At 38.1% G+C, this 10,549-nt stretch overlaps 1 protein-coding gene across 1 annotated transcript in view; it reads right to left on the reverse strand.

Annotated features, from left to right (window-relative positions):
• Positions 1-10,549, reverse strand: part of Brd7 (bromodomain containing 7) — a 42,934-nt gene that overhangs the window by 7,205 nt on the left and 25,180 nt on the right. Inside the window, exons 6-11 of the mRNA XM_023703544.1 lie at positions 9,695-9,805; positions 5,546-5,730; positions 4,467-4,590; positions 3,437-3,512; positions 1,186-1,293; positions 376-511 (exon numbers count right to left, since the gene is read on the reverse strand). Of these exons, the coding sequence (XP_023559312.1) occupies positions 376-511; positions 1,186-1,293; positions 3,437-3,512; positions 4,467-4,590; positions 5,546-5,730; positions 9,695-9,805 (740 nt within the window). The remainder of the gene's footprint in view (positions 1-375; positions 512-1,185; positions 1,294-3,436; positions 3,513-4,466; positions 4,591-5,545; positions 5,731-9,694; positions 9,806-10,549) is intronic.

Raw genomic sequence — 10,549 nt, forward strand, 5'->3', positions numbered from 1 at the left:
TTCTAACTCAGGGACCCTTGCCTGTAATAATAAAACACCACATACTTATAAGGGAAAAAATGTTACAGTGTAGCAGAGCACATGGCACCTAACTCTTTGAAGTAAAAAGCTCCTCAGCTTTAGTATCAGTTGAAGTACTGCAATTTAAAAACCTATTTCAGTGAGACAATATTGCAGAACAATGCCAAGGAGACATATTTTCTTTAGAATACTTTGTTTCCATTAAAGGATGGTACCTATGGGTCTACTACTGTCAGTTAAGACAATTAGACACATTTCCTACCATTGGGTAAGTTTGTAAGTTTACACACAAATCCCTCTTGTACACTAGTATTTTAGAAATCATTATGCTCAGAATAATAACTAATGACTCACCTGAAATCACTTGGAAGGTCAGAGTCTTCCCCATAGGTGGAATAGATTAAATCAGAATCATCCTTGCTGATGTTTGCAAAAGTGGAGTCATAATGTGGAGCGTAAGAACTGTAAGGCCCATAATTCAAGTATAACACTGTTGAAAAAATTAAATACTATTCTTTAGTTTTTATGTGAATCTATTTCTTCGCTTTATTAAAAATTATGCTCTTCTAACTTTACTGCTTCACAGGCTGATAGTTCAACCTAAAACGGATTATTTTCTCCCAAACAGATACAACTATCCCTCTGTATCCTCAGGATTAGTTTCAGAACCCTACCCACTGACAGAAAACTCCAAGGATGCTCCAGTCACATAAATGGCACAGTACTTGCACTGAATCTATACATATCTTCCACACTCTTTAGAGTAAGTCATCTCTAGATTACATGTAATACCTAACTGTACTGTTTAGGAGTAATGAGAAAGAAAAAGATCTATACGTGCTCAGTACAGATGTATTTTTCATTCTTGTATATTTCTAATCTGTCTTGGTTAAATTGATGATATGGAATCCACAGACACAGCCTTCTCCATTGGTGGAGTTGCAACTTAAATGAATTATTTCTCACAAAAGGGCAGAGCAAACAAAAAACTCATCTTGAATACTAATATGATTTATTTCTTTTGAAGGTAGTAAAATAGCTAATTCATATTATAAAAATACCACCATGAGAGCTACTGCATTAAGCAATGAATGGTAATTATGATTCTTTTCCTTAACTACCTGAAATAGAGAAAAAAATACTGTAACTATGCAGGAGCCTCACCTGGGGTTACTTTGTTCCTTTTATCTTCTTTAAATCCCTGCAAGGTATTCACTCCAGACTGAAGTCTTCCAGTTGTCATCCCTAGTCTCACAGGACAGTAGCCTGGTTCTAAGACATAAAACTGAGCACAGTAAGACACATGTGTGGAAAGGATTCACAGACTATTCTGCTGAGTGCTTTTATGTGTATTACTTCATGTTATCTACATATCCCCATAGGAGGCTGGGTAGCCCTTACTCTCTCCATTTTTAAGATAAGAAAACACTGAGCTTAGAAAGGTAGGAAAGTATCCAAGACCAAAAACCTGGACCTTTTCATTATACTACTACCTCCTAGAATTCTTTATGTAATTGTGTTAGATTTCACACAAAGATTTTTAAGCTGGACATGGTGATGGCATGTCTACAAGGAAGCAGGAAGATCAGCTTAAACTGGCAACTTACTGAGAAAGAAAAAGTAAAGGAAAAATATCCTATGGAAGGTATTCTTTTACTGCAGTGAGGAATAGCCGTTAGAAATGTGATCTCGGTAAACAGGAACTCAACTGACAGAAGCTGGGAATATGTGATATAAGCAGAAATCATGAAGTAGGCACACCTAAAAGAATGGAAAAGGATGGTATCAGGAGAAATGTGGTCTCCAAGAGTATGCAACACAAAGAGTGGTATTTTTCTCTCCCAAAGTCTTTGTCTTTATAGCATCTCCTGCCACAAAGGATACTACTACAGGTGATGCATGTGATGAAAACACCAGGAAAAACTTTAAACATCTAAATCAGATCTCTCCTTCTGGGTGAGTCATCTATAGTTCATTTTCCTTAAGTATTAGTTCCTCTGCCAGGAAGGTGAAATGGGGGTGATGAACACAGGCACCTTCCACCTTCAACCAGCACAGTGGCCTGCTGGGGGAGCTACCCTGTGAGGGAAGAGTCAAATCTGCTTTGGCCACATCTGATTATGCCCACAAGGGCCTGGAAACCAGACCAAGAGCAGAGCCTAGACACTGGTTTCAAAGAAATGGGTGCATCTTGGGATTATCCAAATCAAGTTTGTTGTACCTCCCCCATTGCCAAATTTTCACTACAGCTATACTAAGAAGAGCAATGTTCTTAACCTAGTGGTTTCTACTATGAAAAGATCACATGAAAATAAAAGTAGCTGGGCATGGTAGCGTATGCTTATAATCCCAATGCTCTGGGAGATGAAGACAGGACAGCAAGTGCAAGCCCAGCCAGGGCAACACGGCAAGACACTGTCTCAAAAGAATAAATGGGGGAGAGTGCAGGAAATACAGCTCAGTGCGAAAGCTCTGGGTTTAATCCCTAATACTTCAGGAGGAATTTTATTTTCAAAGCGTAGCACTGGTTCCCCTTCTATTATATTCAGAGAACATTAGCAGGTTAGCCTTTTTAGTCTTCAAATGCATCAAGTTCCTTCCTGCTTCCAAGATATTTTCACTTGCACATCCCTCTGTTATTTTCTTGCCTGTTACCTACTTGTGAGCTCAAGTCAAACATCGCCTCCGAAGGAAGCCCTCCCTGACCCCAAAACACTAGGTAGTAAAACTGTTTCTTGTATCCAATCATAGATGATCTATTCCTCTGTAGTACTTACTCATGACAAACAAGTATTTATTTATGACAGACATCTCAATTGTTTATTGTCCTTCTCTTACCACATAGAAAATAAGATGAAAGGACTTATCTTTCTGTTTTGCTCTCTACCATGTGCCTCATTTTACCTATGACTCCTATGAGTGTCTTGCCTATAGCAAATAATAAATACTGGAGGCTAGTTCTTAAATGTATACATTTTTTGTCATTACTTATTCCTGTACCTCCAATTATCTGTCATGACAGAAAAAAAAAGGACATTCAATAAAAAATTTAGGGCTGGGAGCACAGCTCAGTAGACTAAAGTGCCTGCTTAGACAAGCTCAGGGACTGGGGTTCGATCTTAACCATGTGCTGCGCCAGCCCCGCCCCTAAGGCAGGCTGAGCCAGCCCAAGTCCAGGTATAGTGGAGTACGCCTGTAATCCTAGTGCTGGGGAGGCTAAAAACGGGGGGATCACCACAAATCCAACCTGCGTAGTGACACCGTGTAACAACCAAGTACATTAATAATAATTTTAAAAAAATACATGGTGCCTAGCCCTTTGTGAATGACAGTTGGCTTATTGCTTTAAAAATGTTAATCATACTTCTTATGAAATATCATCAAGTTCATGTCCAGCCTTGCACTGTGATCCTACCTCCTATGATGGGATCCACAGGATGGAGAAGTCCCAGTGTTGTTGTTCCATCTGGTTTTCTTCTTTCAAATTCGCACTGCAATGAACCGAAATAGTCAAATGGAAAAAAGGTTTCACACATTTCACATATTCATGTAGCACTAGAAATCTTTCATCAGTCTAACAGTGTAGGCTGAGTACAGGCTCATTCTCAAATACTGCCTTTCACAACTGTCATCTGTGTATACAGGTGCCAGAGAAGTAGAGGGTAAGGACCACAAAAAAAAAAAAAAAAAAAAGAGGGTAAGGAAAGCCTGGAATTTTAAAGAAGTATATAGGTCCTTCAGGTCACCTGGTTTTATCAAAAAAGGAAGACACTGTGACCTGGGAATGGCTTCCCCAGAGTCATATATAAACTGACTTAGATTAAAAACCAGTATGCTCAACAGTATGATTTTTGGGGCAAGCCACATAGCTCAGGGGAGGTTTGGGCCTGCTGTGCCAGCCCCGCCCCCAAGGGCGCAATGGGCCGCTGATAGAGACTGGGCATGGTAGCACACCTGTAATCCCAGTGCTTGGGAAGTTGAAAACAGGAGAATCACAACAAGTCTGATCTGTGTAGTGAAACCCTGTAAATCCTGCACTAAATACAAAAAAAAAAACAAAACCCCTCCAAAAATAACCAGTATGATTTTGAAAGCCAGAACATAAATGTTTTCTTATAAAATGAAAGCATGTGATTTACTTTCCGATTTTAGAACCCATTAACTTTGCTCAAAATAAAACCCCTTAGTAAAAGAGGATTAAGAGTCACGATATACTTCATAAACAAATATACTATTTTTTCTTTTTTTTTGAGTGCCAGAGACTGAACTCAGACCTTGCACTTGCCAGGCAGGCACTCATGCTGCTGCACTATCCCCGGCCCTTAATTTTTCTTCTTGAGCCTTCTTTGACAAAAAGATCTGCAGCAGATATGGACTAAAAGCACAGGAAAAATGTATATACTAACTCCAAGGAAGGGAGGGGAGAGGGACAGGCAGCCGCTCACCAGGCTGTTGGCTGGTCGTCGGGTCAGTTTTCCCCCTGACTCTTGCACAGCTCGTTCAATCTGCTCCAGCTCCCGTTCTGAGTTGCTGCCTCTCCACTTATCTTCAAGTACATCTTTGTCTTTCCTGAAACACACATTAAGCATAAAAGAAGACAAAAACATCAAGTGGGGACATTTATATTACTGTTTTTAAAGCATTGTTGCCTAATGACCTAGTAAATGTTCTAACAATGCAGAAACTGGCAAATCTAATGCAGAAGTTACTTTACTTTTTTTGTTTAGAGTTAACTCATCTTAAATGTTTAACTGGGCACCTTCATAAAAAAGAATTTTACTTCGGGTGTTATTCCGAAGGAGGAGTAATATATATTTTAAGTTCTATTTTAAAAACTCCAATTTAAGACAGGTATTTAAAATACATAAATTTTAGAAACAGTACAAAGAAATTTGTACATGTAACAGCAGAAACTTTAAACTCTTAACTCTGACCCTCGCTTCTGCAGGCCACAGTATCCTTTTTTGGTAGGTTAGGAAGAACTGGGTGACCTGTAGAAGCTATGCAGCTCTATAAAACCCTCCAGCTGACAGTGAGGTGCAGGGTAGCTGGTCACTACCATGAGGACTGGAGGCGCTTGCCTTCGGTTACCAGCTGATGTGTAGTGGAAAATACACACAGCTCAGCGACAACCCATCTATTTAAGCAGAAGCTGTTGGTGTGCTTATGTCCAATTTTTTTCCCTCTGTGAAATGAAGCAATGAATATACACTTTTTTCTTAAACATACAGTTTTACTTAAATAAACTTAATGAGTCTAGTGATAACTCATTGTCTTTAAAACAACTTCAGCAACAACAAACACTCAAAACTGTTTTCTGAACTGTTCAGAGAATTCCATATATAGCAGTGCTCTGTAAAAGGGGCATTATAGCATCAAAGGGGACTTTCATGCCAAGAAAGCCAAATGATACACGGAGATCTGATTTCTCCCAGTCATTTTCTCAATCAACAGGACTCCCCCTCCCGCCCAACCCCATTTATCAGTTGGATAGTTTAATCTTGACATTTCAGAAATTCCTTACTTTTTATTGTCTTTATTGGGACTTTTGAAGGTTTGTGCTTCAGTGTCTCCAGAGTCGTCCCTCTCTTGGGGCCAGCAGCCGCTATCTTCTCCACTCTGAGAGGTGTCTGCTCTATCTTTCTGTTTTCGGGTTTTCTGCAAGTCGGCCATAAACTCTATGCTCTGCTTTAGGCTCTGAATTCTTTCCTATAAATATTTTAAAATATTCTTATTATATAGTTGTCATTAACTTTTGCAGTAATGCATTTCCCCCTATAATTTTGAACTTACACTGTCACTAAGTAGGGAAGAAAAATAAAATAATATCATAAAAGTATAATATTCAGGAAAAGATCAATAAAGTCCTATTCCTTTGATGCAGACCATTTAATTTCCAATGTAAGAGAAGGCTTTACAGTTCTGTTGCAGCATTAGAAAGTTAACAGAAGAAGGGCTGGCCAGACAGCTCAGCAGATTAAAGTGCCTGCTTAGGCAGATGCAGTGACTGGGGTTCGAGGCCAGCATGTTGTGCCGACCCCGCCCCTGGGGGCACTGAGATGGCCATTGAGACTGGGCTTGGTGGTGCATGCCTGTAATTCCAGCGTTTGGGAAGTTGAAAACGGGAGGATCACTATGAGTCTGTTCTGTGTAGTAAAACCCTGTAGACCCTGTACTAAAAATACATTAAAAAAAAAAGTTAACAGAAGAGCAAGTGTGAATTAAGACTAAGTGTTCTTTATAGTAATGAATTTAAAAAGTATAATTTGGTTTAATAGTATGTTAAAAGTTTATAAGTAACTGTCCACTTTATCTTTTGAAATTTAAGAGTGATTAAGTATTTAAACCTGAAGCATGTGAAGAACCTCTATACGCTTATCCTATGGTGATCACTGACCACTTTGCATTTTCTATGTGAAAATGATACATCTTGAAGACAGTAAGTGGTTGCACGCATAGTTCTTTCTCAGAGCGCACAATGTTCTTACCAAGCAAAAACAGCTTGTTTCTATTCTGTAAAACATGCACTATGAAATTTTCCTTGTGGTTAGGGGATTAAGGTCTTTGGATAAATTTTAAAGAGACAAAGTTTTTCCTAAGACTTCTGCCTTTGAACTGGAGACCCGTCACTGACTAAAATTGTGAGGTGCAGCCCTTTAGGTTTATATTGCAATTGGCAGTGGAGACATTGTAGAACAGAAGCTAGAAAGGACAAGAGGTCAAACAAGAGCAGTATCACCCAAAAATGCCTACTGAGTAACCAAAGTCAGAGAACCAATGACTAACACTAGGTCTCTTGTCATGGACCCTTTCTTATCCCTTTGGTAATTAAAATGTCTCCAAGTCAGCATGCTCTTTGTCCCCAATCTTAAAATATTAAAGGACTAAATGTGTGGATTATTTGCCATTAATATAGCCAACTTTTATTAAGTGCTTCCTCCTGTACCAAACACAACTCTGTGAGGTAAGTGATATTACTACTTCCATTTTTAGAGGAAAAAGGCTACAAAAGGAGGCATCGCCTAAGGTCACACAGCTTCTAAATCATAGGGCTAGGACTTGAACCTTGACTGGTCTGTTTCCAGTTACTATTCAACAAATTGTACTGTTTGTGCTTTAGTACAGCATTGTGCTAAAGTATTTATTTAGGAGAGCAAATGAGTTACTCTTCATCTGTTCATTCTTTACAAAAATAACACTGAATACCAATACTCATTATCAGAGTATAACAAAATGTGATGAATGACTACAGTCTTCAATGAACACTAAAAAACAATTATCTCCGAAAAGATCTCATTCATGGAAGGACATTCACTTTGGAGGAATTAGCAGTAGAGTTAACTCAGAATGTCTAAATTTAAACATTTTAAAATCACAGTTGTAAAGATCCCTCCCACCTAGGGTGGAGAGAACAGTCAACACAGGGCTCCTAAAGAGGAAGAGATCTGAGCAAAAGATGATAATGAGAAGAGAGACCGGGAAAAAGAAGAGAAGAGTGAAGAAGTTGTTTGCTCTCCATGCTTCCCACCTCTAGTAATAATACAGAGATACCTGGATCAACTGCGTTATTTCTAAAGAGAAAATGATGATAGATCAGAATTGATGCCAATAATTAGATTTTTCTTTTTTTTTCTTTCTAGAACTGGGGATTGAACTCAGGCCATTGTACTTGCTAGGGAAGCGCTTATTCCACTGAGCCATCTCACCGGCCCCCATTAAGAATTTTTTTTTTTCCTCCGAATGCCTTCAGGGCAGGTTTGGCTGGCTTGAGTTGTGGGGATCGAACCACAGCAACCTGAGCCTGACTGCTTTGTGGGAACAGCCACTTAAAGAACTGAGCTAAGGGGCAGGCCCCCAAGACTTTTCCCTAAAACCTCAATGCACATACTTTAGAGTGAAAGGTACATTTGCTGAGTACATATTTACTTCAATTGTAACAGGTATTCCCAGGCTTTCAAATTTGGAGAACGGCGTGGCTCTAGATTCTAAGCATCTCCCTTCCTCTGCAATTTTGCCAAAGATGAGTAACCATTTTAATTACTTTTTTTCCACATCTTTTAAGAAAGGGTGGGAATTGATGTCTAAATATTAGGAGTGTAAGAATAATCACCAAATGTTTCTACTTCCTAAGTGGCTCTAAGAACTTCTCAGGACCAAGTACACAGACACTCAGACACTACACAATAAAGCATTTATTTAAATGTAAAACTGTAGTACAGACAGTCACCGTAAAAAAAATGGAAAACCATATGCAATTATGTATGATTCACTTTTTTTATCCTTTAATTCCCGAGTCTGAACTTAGGCTCTCTTTTTTTTTTTTTTTTTTTTCTCCGAATGCCTTCAGGGCATGATTGGCTGGCTTGAGTTGTTGGGATCGAACCACAGCAACCTGAGCCTGACTGCTTTGTTGAAGCAGCCACTTAAAGAACTGAGCTAAGGGGCAGGCCCCCCTGAACTTAAGTTCTTAATTCTGATTCTTTCCTCCAACCTGGCTTAGACCTTCCTTTACAAACTCTGTCAGGTGTTCTTTTTTCATAGTTTCCTCTTTCTTCTAGTCCTACCTGGAACCAGAACATTCATGCTGAAAATCATCTTGGAGATTAAAGATTAAACTTTCTCTATGGAGAGAAAACTGGGAACCAGGGTGGCTACTGTCTTGTCCAAGGCACACAAATCAGTGGAAGACAAGACAGCACTCGAACCTCTGCTTGTCTGCCATGGTATGGTGCCAGGGTCATGCTATTTCCCGAAAGTACTTTATAAGTAGTACATTTATCCTGCTATTCACGGCTGTGAGCAAAAGCTTGAAAGTGCAACTTCTCTTTTGAATTCTTTCTTAAAACCAAGAGATGCAGTATCACCCTGGCTTACCCTTCATAAGCTGTTTCAACAGCCACTGCTGGATGACCCAATCTCTTGGCATTATATAAGGCATTTCATGGCTAAGCTCTCTCATCCTGCTTGACAATTATGTGTCAGTTTCTCTGCATACTTTTCTACTCCCATCACTGCCTTTCATATACAAATTGTTATGCTTCAAGGAAGAGCTTGCTCTGGTGGAGAGGTGGTTTTGATACAGTTCCAAACGACTTCTCATTGTTATTATTACTATTATTATTGTGGTGTTTTTTTTTTTTTTCCCTCACAAGGTTTTGCTATGTACTTCAGGCTGGCCTGGAACTCACTGTGTAGCCCAGGCTGGCCTCAAACACGTAGCAATCCTCCAGCCTCAGTCTCCTGAGTGTTGAGATTACAGGCAAGGACTACCATGCTTTGCTCATTTGTATATTTTGTTTCTTTCTACTAAAAGGGAGATCCTGTGCTTCACCAAGACTGAACCAAACATACTTCATCACTACAGAAGGAAATAAGTGAGCTTTTCTCCTAAAGTCTCACATTTCAATCTAATCTTATAGGTAGAACTAAGCCTCTAAAGAAATTAAAAAAAAAAAAAAAACCCAGAAAAAAAACTAAAAGTTATTAATATTTGCCACAATTCCAAATGAAAATCTTATTGCCTTAATTTTTTTAATGAGTTTTAATCCAATTTGATCTGATTTTAATGATCTGCCAGTAAAATGAAATCAACACTTGAATCTGTATCACTATGACTCACAAACAAGGATACAGTTTATAGTAATTGTTATTTATGACAAAGATTTCCCTTTACCTGGCTAAGAATTTTCATTCCTGAGTGTAAAAGCTTCTTCGCAGCTTTATAATAAATAGTCTCTGGTTTGTTGTAAATCATGGCATTGGTACACATTAGTTTGAAGTTATCCTACAGAGAGAATAGAAGAGAAAAAATACATTAGAAAAACAAGCTCCTCACCTCCTCACCCGAAGCCACACAGCCTTTCTAAAAATTAAAAAAAACAACCTTTTCTATCAGTGTACTAAGCATCACTAAGCAATTTACTTAGTTTTAAGACTGATCAACAAAACAAACACTGCTAAATTTGTTTCCCAATCCTTAAGCGTTTATTTTACCTGTGTATAAACTTTAGATCTACAATTAAAAAGTTAATTTTAATTTAACCTGTAAAATTAAAAGGTTAATTTTACAGATTCAGTATAATCTCACTACACATACGAAGAATGTAAGAAAATACATCTACCTTATACTTAATAATCTTAGCTTAGTTCATGTGGTTTAAAAATGTTACTTTTAGTTTTAAAACAAATATATTTTCTTTCTGTTAAGTAAAAAACCAAGGTGGCAGCAGTACTACAAATCGAAAAACTGTAAGCATATTCCAGAAGTCTAATTAGCTGTGGATTTTATTAAAGTAATACTTGGTTATGGAAGTGATGGATGCTTAATAAATTCGGATTATTTTTATTACATTTCTCACCTATAGACTTATTAAACTGTCAACCTTCTAGTGTCTATTAAACTTTGTATAAATATATATGCATGTTTTTCCACTGTATACAAATTGCAAGAAAAAGATGTACCATTTCTCTGTTGTATGTTGGATTATGTAGGAAATGTTTGTGAACTATTCAAAAACAAGTTGAAAAA

Source organism: Octodon degus, unplaced genomic scaffold (assembly GCF_000260255.1).
Source record: "Octodon degus isolate 3935 unplaced genomic scaffold, OctDeg1.0 scaffold00173, whole genome shotgun sequence".
NCBI classification, from domain to species: Eukaryota; Metazoa; Chordata; class Mammalia; order Rodentia; family Octodontidae; genus Octodon; species Octodon degus.